At 55.4% G+C, this 18553-nt stretch overlaps 1 protein-coding gene and 1 long non-coding RNA gene across 3 annotated transcripts; one reads left to right on the top strand and one right to left on the bottom strand.

Moving 5' to 3' along the window:
• Nucleotides 1-201: 201 nt before the first annotated feature.
• Nucleotides 202-1821, bottom strand: LOC147913178 (uncharacterized). Its single transcript, XR_015548909.1, has 2 exons — nucleotides 885-1821; nucleotides 202-608 (listed from the first exon to the last, which is right to left on the bottom strand). It is a non-coding gene; the product is annotated as an uncharacterized LOC147913178 (long non-coding RNA).
• Nucleotides 1822-2014: 193 nt separating this feature from the next.
• GTF3C5 (general transcription factor IIIC subunit 5) lies at nucleotides 2015-18035 on the top strand. 2 transcript variants are annotated; one of them, XM_004423613.3, is made up of 11 exons: nucleotides 2015-2167; nucleotides 4604-4823; nucleotides 6205-6403; nucleotides 9710-9905; nucleotides 11058-11162; nucleotides 12298-12412; nucleotides 13162-13242; nucleotides 13466-13563; nucleotides 14820-14902; nucleotides 15824-15966; nucleotides 16934-18035. In XM_004423613.3, exons 1-11 carry the CDS (start codon nucleotides 2015-2017, stop codon nucleotides 17092-17094), a joined length of 1554 nt encoding a protein of 517 aa, XP_004423670.1. In that variant the 3' UTR covers nucleotides 17095-18035. The 2 variants fall into 2 exon arrangements, with proteins under 2 accessions (XP_004423670.1, XP_087274984.1); XM_087418858.1 differs by having other exon boundaries at nucleotides 6193-6403.
• Nucleotides 18036-18553: the final 518 nt, after the last annotated feature.

The raw sequence follows: 18553 nt of genomic DNA, 5'->3' as shown, positions 1-18553 counted from the left end.
GGGAAAAATAAATAAATAAAATTATAAAAAAAAAATACACTTAGCTAAATCTGAATTTCAGATAAAGAATAAATGTTTAGTGTAAGTATGTCCCCAATATTGCATGAAATTCAGATTTAACTGTGCATCCAGTATTTTATTGGTCAACTCCACTGATAGTGGCAGTCTTCAGGACTGACTCGTGTACCAAACTCACAGGGGTCCGATGTAAACACACCAATTTATTAATCTACAATTGTAGGCAGGGGTAAAATATACATCTGTTAATCAGATTCTCCTTTCTGGAAAATTAAACCAACCACCAGAAGACTGCTTGTTGAGCACGGAATGAGAACAAAAGGACATTAAGAAGTTTGAAAAGAAATTTCATCCCAAGGCATGGAAAATTCTGGAGAATTATCCTGGCCTCACAGCACAGAATCTTCTTTGCTGGTAGACTGCACAAGCTCCCACTGGAGAAGGCAGGTCATGGACTGCTAAATCCTCATGTGCTGCTCCCAGCTGAAATATGTGGTTCCTCTATCTCGTCCATCATTTGCTGCTGGTTGATTCCTCATTGTACTCACAGAGGGGGCCTTTCTTTCAAAGTTTTGGTCTCCCAACTGAGTCTGCCAATTACAGTATAATGACATATATTTCACTCAGGTTACACGCTTTTCTTTTTAAAACATATTTAGTGGTCTTTGAGGCCATTTATATGGCCTTCCTACATCCATCTAGAACAATGAAGTAATCTTTTGATTCAGAGATCATTTCAGAAACTTGGGGTACCCAGATCCAAGGGGTCCCTTGCCCTTACTGATTCTTATCTCCTAATATCCTCAAATCCAATCCCTTCTTTCCATTTCACTGCCACTTGCCTGGCCCCGGGCAGCATCTCTTACCTGGATTTTGCAGCCTCTCAGTTGGTTTATCTGAGTCCACTTTTGCCCTCTCTACACAACAGCCAGGCTTTTAAATGCGTAAATCGGATCCTGGCACTCCCTGCATAAAACCCTTCAAGCGTTGTCCATCGCACTCAGAAAAAGCCAACCCGTTAGGGACATCCCTTTTAGGATCTGTCTGGCGTTTGTCGACCTCTGACCCCTCATCTCCCCCTCTTCGCTTCCTATAGTTTCGTCTTTTGTCACTTCCTAGAATGGGCTGTGCTCCTGCTTCAGGGTCTCCCGTACAGCCGCTTACGTAATGCTTCTCTCCCCAGTTAGGTTGTGAGTAGTGCCTGTACACAATCGGCGCTTAATAACTGTCTAAGAAATGAGGGACGGACGCGCGCGTTCTGCCCCGAGTTCCCGGGCGGAGGGCGCTTCGGCGTTTCCTGTTTGTGGAGGGGGGGCGAGCATTCAAAGCGCAGTTCCCTTCCGCTCGCCATTTCCGAATCGCACTCCCCGCGGCCTCCACGCGCCGCTGATGACCCCATCCTGGCGCGGCCGCAGAATTGGGCCACAGGCTCGCGGAAACCGCTTGGCGGGCCCCGGGCTCCGGGAATCAATTCATGGCCGGACCTTCCCGTGAAAGCAGGCGGGCCGGAAGTATGCCTCGGGCCCGGCCCCCGAGTCGTCATTGGGTGGAATCCGAGGAAGGGGGCGGAGACCCGGCCCAGTCCTGGTTCCTTATTGGCTAAAACCTACGAAGCGAAACCTGGCTTCCTCCTGACTCTTCATTTCTAAAATCTGGGCTCGGGTTCTCATTGGCTAAAGTCGAGAGCGGGGCGGTGTCTCACCATCCTCCGGGTCCTTCGTGGGTTGATGGGAGAGCCGGCCCTTGCCCCGCCCCTTAGGCTAACGCTCTTCGTTTAAACACAAAGTTGAGGACAGGGCGGTCGTTTACTCCGTAGGCCTTGGGGCCTCCCCTCGGGCTGTTTGCTCCCAGAGGTCTTCGAGTCTCGCTGAGCCCAGGGATTTAGAGAGACGCGAGCGGTGAGGGGGCCCGGAACGTTCCTTCGCGGAACCATTGAGACGAGGCCCCAGGGAGCGCGTGGAGGAACGGACCGCGGCGGCCGGCCAGACGGGCAGGGATGGCGGCGGGGGCGGCCGACGCGGGGTCGGGGGCCGCGATCCCCGTGGAGCTGCGGCGCGAGCGGCGCCTGGTGTGCGTGGAGTACCCGGGCGTGGTGCGCGACGTGTCCAAGATGCTGCCGACTCTGGGGGGCGAGGAAGGCGTCTCCCGGGTGAGGAGTCCCCGGCCCACGCGGGAGGACTGAGCCGCGGACTGCGGCCGGAGGGGCGGGACCGCCCGGCGAAGTGTGGTTTCCTGGGCAACGGAGCTTGAGGCGGGCTCTGGAGCGGCCGGTGGGCGGGGCTTTGCTTCCGAGATGGCCGGAAATGGACCGTTTTTCCCTGAGCGCAGGGGGCGAAGGACAGAAGGGGAGCCCCAGAGCGAGGAGAGTGTGTCCGCTCCACCCCATCCTCGGATGAGCCGCAGCCTCGGCATCCCGGCCGTGAGCGCAGCTCGCCTGCAGCCCCCAGGATGTGCTGGGCTGCCCCACCCTCATTGCACGGAGTAGAAAACTGAGGCACCGGGAGATTAAGAACCGTTGACCTGCTTGAGAGGGGGACAAAGTGTTGGGTTATTGGGTTAAAGGTGGTGACAGCCAACAACTTATTCTGTACCAGGCACAGTCTGGGTGCTTTACTTACATTCGATCCTCTTTAGAACCCTGCCAGGTAGGAGCTGTCGTTGTCTGCATTTTACAAGGAAACCGAGGCAACTTGTTTTTTTTTTTTTAAAGATTTTATTTATTTTATTTTTTCCCCCCAAAGCCCCAGTAGATAGTTGTATGTCATAGCTGCACATCCTTCTAGTTGCTGCATGTGGGACTCCGCCCCAGGATGGACGGAGAAGTGGTGCCTTGATGCGCACCCGGGATCCGAACCCGGGCCACCAGCATTGCAGAGCGCGCACTTAACCACCAAGCCACAGGGCCGGCCCCGAGGCAACTTGTTCAAGGTCGCCCAGCAAATAGGGGCTCTGGGCTGAGTCCCTCCCTTGCCAGCTTCTGTGTAAGTGCTTTACATGCACCAGATCTTGAAATGCCTCTTCTTTCCAGAGGCCTTCCCTGAGTGCCCTAACTAAAGTGGCCTCTAGCAATTAATATCTGCCCCTTCAACCTGTTAATTCCAATCTGAGGTTATGTTTTAACGTGTTTGTTGTCTGTCTTGGCCTCTTGGCTCTGAGACTCTAAACTCCACTAGCGCAGGACCTTGTCTCTCTTGTTCACTCCTGGAGTCCTTACATCCATAGCAGTACCTGCTTCCAAAATGTTTGTCGAATGCATGATTGAGCCCTCACAACAATCTAGTGAGTTAGGTACCATTATTATTCCCACTTTTCAGGTAAAGACAGGTGAGAAAGGTTGGGTCAGCATGGTACAGAGGGGATTTTAACTCATGCATACCTCCCCTCCGAAGTCTGAGCTCTTAACTGCTGCTTCCTTATCCTTTATAAATATCAAAAACCCTGAACCTGTCACTAAGGCCAGCATGCCCCAGTGGAGGCCCGTCATGTTTTGTTCTTTTATCCTGACTTATTCACTTTACTGTGGCATTGACAGGACACTGACTCTCGCCAACCCCAGGGATATTGTACCCAACTACAATGTGAGCCCTTTGGGAAGAGACTCTGATCATTCATTCATTCCATTCGTGTTTCTTGAGTACCGCCTCAGTGCCAGGCTCATTGCTGGGGCCATTCCCAGCCCAGCAGTCTCAGGGGCCTGTGTTTCGTGAGAAGGGCCTCCTGAGGGTTGGGGCTCCTCTTAACTTTCTTTCCCTCCATGTCTCCTGAGCACCCCCTAAGGGCCAGGTCCCGTCATGGGGTTGGGGAGCCAGCAGACTAGCAAGTAGATGGCCATGGTGCCGTGCACATTGCTGGGGCTTGCCTGTGTGCACAGCTGACACTGCCTCCGTCTTACCCCGTGTGGGGCAAGCATTCATGTGTAGGTGACACATAGTGTTTTCCGTGAATTAGGCTCTGGGCTAGGTGCTTTATGTGTATCTTCATTTAACTATTGTGGCAATCCTAGGAGTAGGTACTGTTATTATCTCCATTTAAGGAGAAGGAGCAAGGCTTGGGAAGGACAAGTAACAGCTGGTCAGAGCCAAAGGGGTTATTACTGATTGATCTAATCTCTCTTGGACCTAGAAACATTTACATGTGAGCCCGAATGCCAAGCCCCTTTGGGGTAGGTACTTCCTGGAGTAGGAAGCCCTACACCAGTCACTCAGCCCCCCAGCCTCAGTTACCCCCTTGGTAAACTCAGGGGTGACAACACCTCCCTGAAATGTTGCCAGAAGAGTCGCATGATTCCCCGCAGTGACCAGGCACTCGATAGATGAAGGCTTTTACTGAACTGGTAGTTATTATCTCCAGCTTTACAACTCCTTAGAAGGAAGAGACTATTCTCATTTTCTCTACTGGACAAAAACTAAGCTACTTGGGTTTGAAAAGTGAGTCTTTTGGGAATTAAGGGCTCAGAATGAAACACGAGCCTCCTGGCCCTTCGGTCCCCTGGGTCGCCATCAGGCGTTTGTTGAGACAGGAGCGGCTCCCTGCCAGCAGCCTAGCTGGTCACTGCTTCACTCCGTCTCCTTTCGCCTTGCCACAGATCTATGCAGACCCCACCAAGAGGCTGGAGCTGTACTTCCGGCCCGAGGACCCCTACTGCCACCCCGTGTGCGCTAACCGCTTCAGTACCAGCAGCCTGCTGCTCCGAGTCCGGAGGAAGACAAGGCGGCAGAAGGGGGTGCCAGGGCCCGAGTCCCACCCCAAGGTCACGTTCGACGTGGAGATCCTTGGCACTGTCTCCACCGTTTACAAATTTCAAGGTAACTGCAAAATGCGTTATTACTGCATTGAGTTATTTCAGGAACTGTCCCAAACACCTGCAGGAGCCTCATGGGGCATCCGCACAGTGAAGTGGGCCAGGATACGCCCGGGCGTGAGGGGCAGGAGGTGAGGGGAGTGGCAGAGTGCAGGCCCCATCCAGGAGGCAGCCTCTCCTCCCTCCGGCCAACAGCTCCCTACAGACTGTGGGCTCGTTGCTGCTTCGTTTTCTGCATTCTTAAGAGAAGCTAGAGTTCTGTGAGAAATCTCCTCATTTTTAAAGCCATTATGTGGGGCCACATACAGCTGGGCAGCAGGCCTCCAGTGCTTGACCCCCAGTGTTTCGGAACCTGCTCTTGCTCTTGACTGCTGCTGGTCTTGCCTCCCCTCTGAAGCCTTCCTGGATCACCTCAGCTCCTGGGACTCGTGTTCCTTTGCACTCTTAGCCACCTGGATGTCTCCTGTGGGGTCCTCAATTGAGTTTGCTACCCACAGCGAACCCCAGTGAGGAGGCAGTAAGGCGGGGGCTGGGGAAGGGAGTGAGAAAGAACACAGACTTTGGAACTGTGCCTGCCTGAGCTCTGTGAGTCCCTTTGGGCAGGTAGCTCAGCTTTCCTCAGCCTCAGTCTCCTTGTCTGTCCAGTCGGGGCCCTGAGCCCGTTAGGCCCTCGTGAAGATTCAGGAGAGGACGCCCGTTAAGGGGCACACAGGCGCTTGGTAAGTTACTGACAAGTGTCTGTAGCTGCAGTTCTCAGATAGAATCTGAAGAGAATAAAGGTTGAGAAAGGAGGAGGGTCTAGAAAGAGAAAAGAAGAAAGTGAGAAGAACCCAGGGCAGGACCTGAGCCCCAGGGGCCAGGAGCTTTGAACGTCAGTCATTCAGTGGGATGTGGCGTTCACCAAGAGGGCTGTCCTCTCTGGGACAAGGCTTTCTGAGTGAGTCATTCTTTATCTCTCTAACTGAGCCAGCACCTCATTACTCAGTGAGTATCCCTGGACCAGCAGCATCTGGCTCACCTGGGGGCTTGTTAGAAATGCAGTATCTCAGAATCTGCATTTAGCAAGATCCCGGGTGAGTCATGCACATTACATTTGGGGAAGCATTGACCTAGACCTTCTCCTCATATGTCATGTAACCCCCTAGTCTCCCCAAAATAATATTTATTCCAGTAACTTAGAGTGCCTTGAGCTGAATTCACAGAAGCATTTCGGAAGGGTGTGGTTTCAGCTCCTGCCACCTGGCAGCCTCCATTGCGTGGCTTGCTCAGCACCTCCCCAAGGAGATGTGGGCGTTGGTGCGTGGCAGCTGCCAGTTCCTGGGCGGGTGTAATAGGGAGAGCTATCCCTTGCTACGACGTCCGCCATCTGTCAGTGTCTCTTCCAGGAATGTCCGACTTCCAGTACTTGGCCGTGCACACGGAGGCGGGTGGCAAGCACACGTCGATGTATGACAAAGTGCTCATGCTCAAGCCTGAGAAGGAGAGTTTCTTCCACCAAGAGCTGCCACTCTACATCCCGCCACCCATCTTCTCAAGGCTGGACACCCCGGTGGACTACTTCTATCGACCAGAAACACAGCACCGGTAAGGCCCCTCCACACTGCAGCATTGAGGGTCCAAGCCAGCGCCCTGCTGCCAGGGTACCTTGCTCTATGAAAAAGGCAGGTGTTAGAGCAGATTCTGTAGTATAAAACTAAACTGTGGTGTGATCATAGAAGCCTAGAAAAATCCAGAAGATTGGGCCCGGAACAGTTATCTCTGAAGGGGTGGGAGGATGGGAACTTGCTCTTTCCTCATTAAATCTTTCCTTCAACAAGTACTGACGGGCCGGCCCCGTGCGTAGTGGTTAAGTGCGTGCGCTCCGCTGCTGGCAGCCCGGGTTCGGATCCCGGGTGTGCACCAACGCACCGCTTGTCAGGCCATGCTGTGGCGGCGTCCCACGTAAAGTGGAGGAAGATTGGCACGGATGTTTGTTCAGGGCCAGTCTTCCTCAGCAAAAAGAGGAGGATTGGCAGATGTTAGCTCAGGGCTGATCTTCCTCACAAAAAAATAAAAGAATAAAAAACAACAAGTACTGACAGCGCCTCTCATGGCCCGGGGCCTCCCCAGAGCTGGGCGTCAGTGGAGAACACAACAGATGGTTCCATGCCAGGCCGAGGGGTCAGGGAGCTGGACGGAACACGCGTGACTGATGGGTGCCATGTCCAGATGTGTGTCTGAAAGGAGATAAGAGGGGAATGGGTCATCATGGACAGTGAGTGGGGTGGGGGCTAAGGTGCCAAGGAGGGCCCTCGGAGGAGCTGACATATGAAACTGACCCGAGTGATGATGGAGCCGGGCAGGATCCAGGGAGAACATTCCAGACCAGGGGATTGGTGCATGCAAGGCACGGTCGAGGGGCCAGTGCTCCAGAGCAGAGTGAGCCAGGCAGAGTGGTGGAGTGAGGGTCTCCCAGACCATGATGAGGGGCTTAGATTTTGTCCTGAGGAGAAGGTGTGGTGTTCTCTTCCTTTAAAGAAATACGTCATGGAAAGTTCCAAACATAGCCTACCCTAGAGAGAAGTGCCTGATGGACCACCAGCTTCAACGATTAGCTGCCCATTTTATCCCCCCCCACCCCTCAGCTTCCTACCACATTCTCAAGAAACAAGTCAGTGCATGTCTCGAACAGAGAAGGACTTGGTTTTTTAAACATAACTGCAACGCTGTTATCATAGAAAGCAAATTTAACGATATTCCATAATGTCATCCCACTCCCAGTCCTGTTCAGTTTCCCTGGTTGTCTTGACAGTGACTTGGGAGCCAGACAGGGGCCGTACGGGTTGCTTTTGGTTGAAGTCTCTCAGGCCTGTTGAATACATAACACTTCTGCCCCCTTTTTGTGATTGCGAGAGTAAATTGTGCTTGTCAGAAAAGAATAAAACATTACAGAAATGAATAACTAACATATGCATTGTATTTAAATGTTTAACGAAATGAATCTGTTCACCTCCCCTCCCTGCTGAAACCCTTGCACGGGGCATGATATATCATTCTATGTGTATATTATACTCAGTACAACTGAGTTTTAAGCAGGGGGTAATATCCATTTCTAAAATTTACTTATTTCTGAAATGTTTTTATTATTTTTCCTCCAGAAGCATTTTACTCTTTTAGTCAGGAACAAACAAACCAAAAAATATATAAGAAGAAAACAGAGCCCCCCTCTGCACTGCTGGCCCCTGGCACTGGATGGTGGCACCTGAGTCACTTCTCTGTCCTGTGGGGCCAGCAGGCAGCTGTTCCCGGCCTCTGGAGTGGGGACAGGGGAGGATGGCCTGCTGCCATTGGGCCCACAAGCCCTTTTCCCCTCCCCACGTGGTGTATCGATTTTCCAGCATATGGAAAGAACCTGTCTTCTCTCCCAGGGCCGCTATTGATTTGTCTGCTCTGCTGGCCTTCCTAGGGACACGAGGATGGCGGGGAGGAGGTCTGGCTGCCACTTCTCTGGCCCCTCCCTGAGTCCAGGGAGGTGGAAGTTAGAGTGGTTGTGGGAGCCTTTCCCTGCAGTGAGGGGCACAGGCAGGTGGCCCATGCCCTGCGGCTGCTCTCGCGGGTGGGCTGCCTGGCCCTGAGTGAGCCAACAGGCCTCTCCTTCTTGGGGGTGTCCAGGGTTCTGGGGAGGTGTCTTTGAAAACAGGATGATGTTGCCCCGTCCAGGACAGTTTCTAATGGAGTCAGGGGAAAAAAAGGCCCAGACTTGATTCTATCTTTGTAACTCTGTTTCCAATGTGGAAAATCACTTTGTTCTTTATAAATATGCAGATTGTATGTGCTCATTGCGAAAATTAAGGTAAAATGGAAACAAATTTAGAAAGTAGTAATCACCTGAATGAAATTCTGTGACATCCAGGACATACTTGAAAATGTGCTTCACGGTAACTGAGTGGGTTTGGGGTGTGGTCTGGATGAAGTGAAACAAGTCGGGGGTGATAGTTGCTGGAGCTGGTGACTCTCCTCCCTGCTGGAGTCCACGTTTGGCGTCTGTGGCATCCTCCTCACAGAGGTGTCCCCTCTGGGCATCCTGGAATCCTCCCCCTGGCTGTGTCCTGTGCCAACACAGACCGACCGGGCAGAACTGGCTTTAGAGCCCCTGCTGTAACCTCTGTGCTCTGAGACCATGCCGTTTGGTAATATCCATCATTCACTCACCTAGGTATTGTCGAGATGCTTCGGAGTCCGAGGCTCACGCTCTGTCAGAGGTGGCCGGACGGTGGTTCACGGGGCCTCTGCAGCCAGGCCCCCTCCGTTATGAGGAGCTCTGACTGGGCAGGTTTCTAACCCCTGTGGCCTCAGCTACTTCATGGGAAAATGGTTCCTTCCTTGTAGGACTGTTTTGAGGGTTAAATAAGTGAATCGTAAAAGTCAGTAAGCATGGCGGTTGTCTGACAGCTGATTGATCGTATTCTGCTGGTGGCTGTGCCTTAACTGATTTCGCCCTTCCTGTCTGCTGGGCATTAAGTGGTTTCCAGTTTCTCACTGGCTGGACAGTGCTGTGCGTGACTCAATGCAGTCGTGAGGCCACCAGCCTCATGACAGGAGCCCTTCCCTGCACTCCAGCCTCTGGAACCTTTTGACCTTGCCTAGCCTCAGAGCCGCCAGCCTCAGGGCCACCCTGAGCTGTCTTTGGCAGTCTGCCCTGTCTTCTCCCCAGTCATCAGCCTGAGAACACAGGCCCCTGCCTTCAGCAGCCGGCTCTGAGAGCCTCTCCGTAACCCAGACTCCAGGGCCCAGCCCACGAGCACGGGCCGCCAGCACCGCAGGCCTGCTGGGCTCCCTGCCTGCTCAGGCCAGGCCTATGCCGGGGCTCGTCTTTGGTGCTCTGGCCCTCATTGGCTCTTCTACCCCCAGGGAAGGCTACAACAACCCCCCCATCTCAAGCGAGAACCTCATTGGTCTGAGCAGGGCCCGGCGCCCCCACAACGCCATCTTTGTCAACTTCGAGGAGGATGAAGTGCCTATGCAGCCACTGGAGGCTGCCGTCCAGACGTGGAGGAAGGTGTGCACCAACCCCGTGGACCGGAAGGTGGAGGAGGAGCTGAGGAAGGTGAGCCTGCCCCGCGGGGCCACCTCTGCACTGACGGCCTCTTTTGTTTGGCAGCTGGCTGGACTGACGTTTTTTTTTTTTAAACTGGTTGATTAGCACATGGGAACATTTCACCTCCAGATGTCACGTCTAAAAGCCAAGCCAGTATAAGCTCAGCATCCCAAGGTTGAAAATATTTCTTAGAATTCTGAAGAGGTCCCTGTGGGGTGCTGAACAGTTGGTGCCTTGTCCGAATGTGACTTCGGTGCAGAGCTCTGGGGTCCAGGAAGCTTTCTTTTCTCCATTCAGTGGTTGCAGCTAACCCGAGGGAGCACCTCCTGTGTGCCAGGTCCGGCGCTTCCTCCCGTCAGAGTTGGGTGGACGGTCTGCCCTGGGAGGAAGCGGCCGTCCGTCTTGGCCTCTGGCCCTCAGGCTCGGGGAAGATGCGGGCCGGGCCTCTGTTCCTTGTGTCCCAGCAGGCGTGAACAGCAGGTTCTCAGCGAGGCCACATCACTGCCAACTGAGGCCTGGCTCTTCCCTTGTTGACACTGACTGTGTCTTTGCAGGGGGTTCTTTCTTAAAGAGACTGTGTGGACACCTTGTTGCGTTGCTAGCAGTCACAGGGGAAGGGAGGACGTGGGGGCCACTACACACAGCCCCTCATGGTTCTCTGGACACAGCCAGTCCTGAACCTGGTGCAGGGCCCTCTGTCCTGGCCCTCCCGCTGCAGCCACTCTGGCCTCTTGCAGTCCTCCCCCTTCGGCCTTCCTGATGCCAACTCAGGCGACTCCCTCGGCTGGGGCTGCTCGGGGTCCTGGAGCTCCAGTACCCCCTCGCTTAGCCCTGCTCTGGCCGCTTTGGCCATCTGCCTCTCCTTCTGCCCTGTGAGCTGCATAAGGGCAGAGACCGAGGCCCTCGTGGTCATTTCAGGACCCCCAGGCCCTGCAGCCGCACTTGACATGTGCTTGGCGTGCAGTCCACGCTGCCGAGGGAAGGGAGGAGCGAGGGGGTGCGTGCAGCGGTTCCTAGAGGTTGGTCCTTGCGTGTTCAGCCCCTGCTTTCCGCCAGCTCCCTTCCGGAAGGGTCCGCCGGGGCTCAGGCTACGCTGGGGAGTCTGGGGCAGGCGGGTGGGAAGCTGCGTGCTCATCTCAGCCTCTGCCTTGACCTCCCCAGCTGTTTGACATCCGTCCCATCTGGTCACGTAATGCCGTCAAGGCCAACATCAGCGTCCACCCTGACAAGCTCAAGGTCTTGCTGCCTTTCATGGCTTATTACATGGTGAGTGTCTGCCCAGCTGCCCACCTTGGTTCCCACCAGGGTCATCCTGATCCCTGTTGTAACCTCTCAGAGCCGCAGCAAGAGCAGGCAGCCCTGTGCTGGCACCCCTGGACAGCTTGTTACAGCCCCTAGAAAGGGTCTCCCCAGCCTCCTCAGTAACACATTTGGCCATATAAGGAAGATTTTGGGATTAAGGAGTTATTACATTACGTTATATTAAGTAAAGGGATTATGCGTTTTAAAATGACCTCGTATTGAGAACTTTCTAAGGACCAGGCGCTGGGTTAAGTGCTGTGTGCACATCATCCTTTCTTCCTCCCTGGGGGGTGGCACAAGATTCCCTTTTTACCTCTGAGGAAGAGCCTAGAAAGGTGACTTGACACGCCAGGGTCCTACAGCAGCAAGTGGCAGAGCTACCTGAGGACCCCAGCCTGTCTGGCTGTAGGGCTCCTAGCCACAGTGCTGCCAGCCTCGACTTATCTACCTGGGTTGAGTGGGGTTCAGTTGGGGGCAGATCCACCTTGGACTCAGTCCAGGAGGGGATGGAGGTGGGGGTGTCATTACTGAGGTTTCCAAAGGTGCCGGGAGGAAGGGATTCTATCTGCCAAGGGTCTCCAGACTGAGCACTGGGGAGGCCAGCGTAAGAGGTGACCGTGACAGTGATGACAGGTGGCTTGGACCCCAGACTTTGGAGAGGTGCCTCTGTCTTTTAGCATTGGCTTTCTAGACATAGGACCTCAGGAGTACCACCTGGGGCCAGAACATCCCATAGTTAGGACAGTAATAACATGTATTATATTTACAATAATAACATGTACTGAGCACTTACTGTGTGCCAGACCCTGTGGTCAGGGCTCCAAGGGCGTCCTCTCATTTAATCCTCACAAACACTGTGGGAAAGGGGGCTCATGTCATCCCCATCTGACTGGAAGACCAAGGCTGGGAAAGGCCAAGTGACCTGTCCAAGGGGACAGAGCCACATGTGGCAGGGTAGGGTGGGTCCAGAGCCAAGTCCCCAACTCTCAGAGTGTCCTCTGCCCCCCCATCCCACCAGCAGGCCACCTGGGCCTGCATCTCTGAGGGAGCCGGGATTGGCCTTGACCCCACCACGCACTCCCGCCTTTTCTGTCTCCAGATAACAGGTCCCTGGAGAAGCCTGTGGATTCGGTATGGGTACGACCCCCGCAAACACCCGGAAGCCAAGATGTATCAGGTCCTTGACTTCCGAATCCGCTGTGGGATGAAATACGGTAACAAGTACTAAAGCGTTTGCTTTCTCTCTCTCTCTCTCTCTGGCATTCTCTTTTGTAATAAGAATGTATCCAGGGGCCGGCCCAGTGGTGCCGTGGTTAAGTGCGCGTGCTCCGCTTCAGTGGCCCGGGGTTCACAGGTTTGGATCCCGGGCGCGCACTGACACACTGCTTGTCAAGCCATGTTGTGGCGGTGTCCCATGTAGAGTGGAGGGAGATGGGTATGGATGTTAGCCCAGGGCCAATCTTCCTCAGCAAAAAGAGGTGGATTGGCATCAGATGTTAGCTCAGGGCTAATCTTCCTCACACACAATCAATCAATCAATCAATCAATCAATCAATTAATTAATTTAAAAAAAAAAAAAAAAAGAATGTATCCACGTGGAGAGGATAAAAAGCCTTCCCATGGTGAGAGCTGTTGGATGCAGAACAGCATAGAAATGAGGATCTGAGCTCTGGTCCTGGCTCCCGTGTTGACCCTCAAGGACTGAACTCCAGTCATTCATCTGTTTGGTTATTGCACAGTCACTTATGGCCTCTGTGTAAGGCCAGGCCTCCAGCAGTGGTCAGTCACCAGGCCCGCAGTGAGCCACTGTACACAAAGCACCCGCACACGGTCCTGCGTGGGCAGTGCCAAATGTGGGGACTCCTGTCACCCCAGTGCATGTGCCTGTAGCTTGAAGCCAGCGCAGTTTGCCAGGAGGGGCTCTGTGTCCACCCTCGCGTGACGTACCCACCCTTGTCGGCAGGTTATGCCCACAGCGACATGCCCGTCAAGGCCAAGCGCAGCACCTACAACTACAGCTTCCCTGTCACCATCAAAAAGACGCGTAAGTGCTGCGGCGCGCTGCCCATCAGGGCTGTTTTGCCCTCACACGACTCTGAGGAAGACGGGTGTCTGGAGACAGGCGTGGGGAGGAGCTTCCTGAGGGGGCCACTCCAGGGCGCTGGCCGGAGCTCCCTGGGAGGGGGTGGGGCAGGCAGGAGGGCGGGGGTTGGGAGAAGCACTCCCTGTCTCCTGTGTTCCAAAGCACTGCTGTTGTCCCCTTACAGCCAGCCAGGTTGTCAGCATGCGTGATCTGAAGCAGGGCCTGGGCCCGTCGGGGACGGCCAGCGCACGGAAATCGGCCTCCAACAAGTACAAGCTCAAGGTGGTGCCCCCTGAGCCCCCAGGGAGAGCAGCTGCCCGCCTGGTTGGGTGAAGTGGAGGGTAGAGAGGAGGTGCCTCACTCGTGCAGGCCCAACACACAGTCCCCCTCAGGTCCCCTCGTCTGTGACACCGGGAGGGGCTTTGACTGAGGCACTCTGCCCACCCATTGCCTTCACATGACTCCCGCCTTCCAGGACAGCCTCTGAAAACAGAGTGGGAACTCCGGGTGCGAACCACCCAGGGCAGTGGGTACTGAGGACCATCTGGGCAAAGAGTTGGTGGCGGGTCTCCGAGAAGGAAATCTGACAACAACTGCGTGTGGTGCCCTTTGTGTGCCCAGCCCCTCTGAGGCCTGTAGCTGCCACTGGGATGGTCAGAATCGGGCGCACGGAGCCAAGCAGACCATCTGGACCCCAGCTATGGGCCAGGCAGGGAGTGTTGCGGGGATGAGAGCCAGGGCCCTGCCCTCACAGGCCCGCGCTTTCATGAACACAATCACCCAACAACGGTGGCAATTTCCGAAGCGCTTTCCATACCTGGGCTGCTGTGAGCTGCTCCACGGTCCAGGCGAGGCCGGGCAGGGTGCGTCCCCCACCCTGGCTGCCTCATGTAGCGGGTAGCAGAGTGTAAATGCAGAGACGGGTGCCATGAGGGACGCGGCTGTCTTCCCATGCCATCAGTATCCTCTCTCCTCAGTGAGGGGCGCAGATCATCGTCTGAGCAACCTCCTCCTCAAGGACTCCCATTTTAGGCCGTTATCCCCACCTCCAGACTGTGTGCCCGGGTAGGGAAAAGAGAAAACAGACACTCAGTAAACCCTGCTTCATGTCAGGGTGGTGTGCAGGGCTGCATAAGATGACCAGGTGGCAGAAGTTGGCGAGGAAGGAGGTGGGCTGACTCTGCAGGAAGGCACGGCAGGCAGAGTGCGGCCCAGGCTGGTGCGCACCCCATGCGTTGAGTGCCTGGCCTGCCACGCAGGTGGTTCATGGTTCCAGGGCCATGGGAGGGTGAGGCTGCTTTGTCTGCCCTCCCAGAACCTCCAGGGGAGTCGGAGCTGGTTTTCTCCACATCTGCTCCCCAGTCTCGGGCCTGTCTGCCCACCTGGATCCAGGGAGAAGAGACAGGCCTGCCAGGTCCTGGGACCAGCTGACTCCCTGGAGAGGGCCCCGGGGGAGCCCCAGTGGGTGGGGGCCTCCAACACCGCCCGCCCCCAGGGGAGGGGTCCCCCTGACCTTGCCCGACTCCTCTCCTTTGCAGGACTCTGTCTACATCTTCCGGGAGGGGGCCTTGCCACCGTACCGACAGATGTTCTACCAGTTATGTGACTTGAATGTGGAAGAGTGAGTATGTGAGGGACCTGAGACACCGCGGGGGGCCTGGGCCTCGGGTCGGTGCTAAGAAACCGTCTAGGGACCAAAGTGGTTCCTGCAACTCTTCCATTTCCTGTCAGCCTTAGTCACTCAGCGGGAAGACTTGCTCAGCTGGGGTTTGGTGCCGCGGGAGATTCCTCTGTGTCTGGGCTTCGCCGACCTCCAGGGCGGTTCCAGTGTCCATGCGGGCTGCGCCTCTGAGCCGCAGTGCTGGGCTGGGCGGAAACATGTCTTGCTGTTGAATCTTCGCCCCTCCTCCTCCAGTGCCCACCTGAGGGTTCATGACATGGTTCCCAATCCTCCCAGAGCCCACCAGAATCCCAGAAACCTTTATTTATTTATTTTTTTGTGAGGAAGATCAGCCCTGAGCTAACATCCATGCTAATCCTCCTCTTTTTGCTGAGGAAGACCGGCTCTGAGCTAACATCTATTGCCAATCCTCCTTTTTTTTCCCCAAAGCCCCAGTAGACAGTTGTGTTTCATAGATGCACATCCTTCTAGTTGCTGCATGTGGGACGCGGCCTCAGCATGGCCGGAGAAGCGGTGCATCGGTGCGCGCCTGGGATCCGAACCCAGGCCGCCAGCAGCGGAGCACGCGCACTTAACCGCTAAGCCCCGGGGCCGGCCCCTCGAGAAAGCTTTGAACTCTCACCAGGAGGATGTGCATGGGCACACCCTGCTTTTGTAGTTTGGGGGTCCAGGGACCACACGGTTAAGGACCCCAGCTGGGAGCATAGCTTTCGTGGACGTTCTTCATTACCACATTCATTCCTCTGCTCCATGTCCCTCGAAGTGCTGTTTTTCTAAGCCCAACCCCACCTTTACTAAAACTGCTTACTGGCACCTGTTAATAGCAACTCCACTCTGGAACTCGATACCCCAAACCCCCAGGTTGCAGAAGATCATTCACCGCAATGACGGGGCCGAGGATTCTTGCACAGAGCGGGATGGGTGGTGCCTCCCCAAGACCAGCGACGACCTGAGGGATGCCATGACCCTCATGATCCGGCAGACCATCCGTTCCAAGAGGCCTGGTGAGAGCTGCTAAGGGTGAAGGGAGGTCCCAGATGATTGGGCCCCACTCTGGGGACAGCAGTGTCCCTAATGGACCCATTCCCTGAGGAATTGCCCCCAGCTGGAATCATCTTGCCCATGTCGCTGGTGAGAGGGGGCCTTGTGAGCCAGGGCTCAGCCCAGGAGCCAGCATCCCCCAGGCTGCCCACTGAGGCTGCCTGGGTGGGAGCTATGGTACTCAGCCTGGGGGTCTAAGGCAGGAGACAGGCCCAGAGGGTGGGGCTGGAGCAGGGTTGATGCTGCCATCCGGGGCTCCCACTTTATGCCTGACACCATCCTACATCTTCCAGCCACATGTAAGCGTGTTCTGCCTGCCTTCTGCTGGGAAAGCAGGGACAACAGGAACCCGGGTCTTGTCACCCTGCACTGCCTGCCCTTCCTGGGGAGCAGGCAGCCCTGGTGACTGGGGATGTGAGGAAGGGGAGTGAGCACTTGCTGGGCTGCAGGTCTGGTAGGGCTGGGGAACAGCAAGCACGAGGGCCCCTCTGAGTTCCTTCCAGGCTTAGGGAGGGGGAGTCCCAGAGCCCGCCATACCCCGACAGAGCTGATGGGAGTAGAGGTTCTTAGCCTCATTTGGGACACAGCCCCCCTGAGAATCTCACGGAGGCTGTGGACCCTCTCCCAGAAAAAAGCATTCACACAAAATGCCGTGCATACTCTCGGGGAGTCCGTTGGACCCGTGAAGCGCCCGAGGCTCCTCAGGAAGTGCAGAGTCCTGGGTCCCCCCAGCCGTCCATACTTCCCAAAGCAGGTTCTCCGAGCTGGAGCCCAGACCTCCGTAATTGTAAACAGGCCTCCAGGAGCCTGAGGGCCTGGTCTGGGGCTGCACTCCCTGGCACCTGTCTAGCTGAGACCAGCAAAAGCTGGCCTGGGGGCCACCCAGGAAGCCTGCGTTGGAACACTCATGGCCTTGTCTCCTGGCCCCAGCTCTCTTCTCCAGCCCGACCAAGGCTGACGGTGGGAAAGAGCAGCTGACGTACGAGTCTGGGGAAGATGAAGAGGAGGACGAGGAGGAGGAGGAGGAGGACTTCAAGCCGTCAGATGGGAGTGAGAACGAGATGGAGACGGAGATTCTGGACTACGTGTGACGCGGCCCTGGGCCCAAGGCTGGGCCTCCCTGACCAGGCGAGACTGGTGTCCGGCCTGATGAGAGAGCCAGGACAAGCCAGGGCTCCCTGGTGCTGCCCACAGGAGCCAGAACGGCCCTAGGAGGCCCCTCTGAGGAAAGCTGGCTGGGATCCCAGCACTGGTCCTGCCTGCGGCTGACCCTGGTCCTTCCCTCGGCCTGCCGCGCCAGGCTGCCCTCTGGCCCTGGGTGCCTGGGGACATCCCTGAAGGTTGTGCCCTGGCTTGTTGTGGCCATGAGCCAGCTCAGTGTCCAGCGGGCTGAGCTGGTGCCCAGCACTCTCTCTGGCTGAGACCGGCAAAAACTGGAGGTGGAGATGGTGCAGCTAGGGGAGCAGCTGGTCTTGGCTTTGGTTGCATGACTGATGGCAGGGACGTGTGAGGGGCCTGGTCCATGGTCACAGATGGCTGAAGACTGTCCTTGGGTTTGGATCCCATCCATTTGGGGTGGCCTGGCAAAGGCTAGGCCCAGCTGGAATTGTCATTAAGTGCATTTTCCCAAGGAGTCTCGGTGTCTTAGTGGGGGTGTCAGAGCCAGAGGGGAGTTTCCTTTTGCCTTGGGGCTTGGGCTCCCACCAGACCCTCACTTGCTCCTTCAGTCATTCATTCAGTGACCTCATGCTGGGCGATGCCTGCACAGTGGAGAACAGGCCTGATGCCCCTCACCAGGCAGGTCGGGTGAGAGCAGCTGAAGGAACCGCAGCCCCCGGTCCCGAAGCTGCAGCCCCGTGTTTATCCCTTACTGCTGCACGTGGCTGTGTGTCTGTCTCATTTGCAGTGTCTGCCTCATGTGACGACAAAGGTGCATTTACCCTCACAGAATGTGCTCCAGCCCAGAAGAACATTTTTTAAAAGTATTTGCCTAAGTTCTGTGTGCCATTAAATCAGCTGGGTTAGTTTTCTACTTTGTCAGTTATATCAATTCAGAACTTTGATACTTTCAGCCTAGACTTTTTGGAAGGTCATAGATGCTCCAAGCATCCAGTGATAACCACAGAATCCTGCTGCAGAAAAACTTGCATACCCACAAATATGTGCATCCAGTTTCAGGGGCATCCAGGCCCCCCCAGTCTGTCCTTGAACTTGTTAACAGGTCCATGGACCAGGAGCGAAACTCCCAGTTCAGACTTTTGGATTAAATTTTCTCCACCCAATCCCCACAGTGCAGCTGATGGGTAACAGCCACACTGCTCCTAGTTTTGTGTGGTTTTCCTGTCCCAGCCTTTTTGGAGTCAGAAGATTGCCTGAGGAAAAGCAACAGCCGAGGCCACAGCATAGCTGATGCCACATGGTCCATACCAAGGGACAGAGGCGGCCTGGGCACACAGGTCAGCCCTGTGCAGTGTCAGGGTCTCAGGGCTCTGAGAAGGAGATCTGTCAAAGGAAAACCAGAGTTGGACAGTAGTTAAAGGGGTAAAAACA

The sequence above is a fragment of the Ceratotherium simum genome, chromosome 29 (assembly GCF_057802395.1).
Source record: "Ceratotherium simum simum isolate JZ-2026a chromosome 29, ASM5780239v1, whole genome shotgun sequence".
Lineage (NCBI taxonomy): Eukaryota > Metazoa > Chordata > Mammalia > Perissodactyla > Rhinocerotidae > Ceratotherium > Ceratotherium simum.
This window is presented reverse-complemented; position numbering and strand designations above follow the sequence as displayed.

Excerpts from the sequence above, each read along its gene's own strand:
- GTF3C5 (XM_087418858.1), top strand. The coding sequence starts at position 2,015 with ATGGCGGCGGGGGCGGCCGACGCGGGGTCGGGGGCCGCGATCCCCGTG. Across the intron at positions 4,824-6,192 it reads CACCGTTTACAAATTTCAAG|TGTCTCTTCCAGGAATGTCC; the intron begins GTAACTGCAAAA and ends GCCATCTGTCAG. Across the intron at positions 9,906-11,057 it reads TGGAGGAGGAGCTGAGGAAG|CTGTTTGACATCCGTCCCAT; the intron begins GTGAGCCTGCCC and ends TGACCTCCCCAG.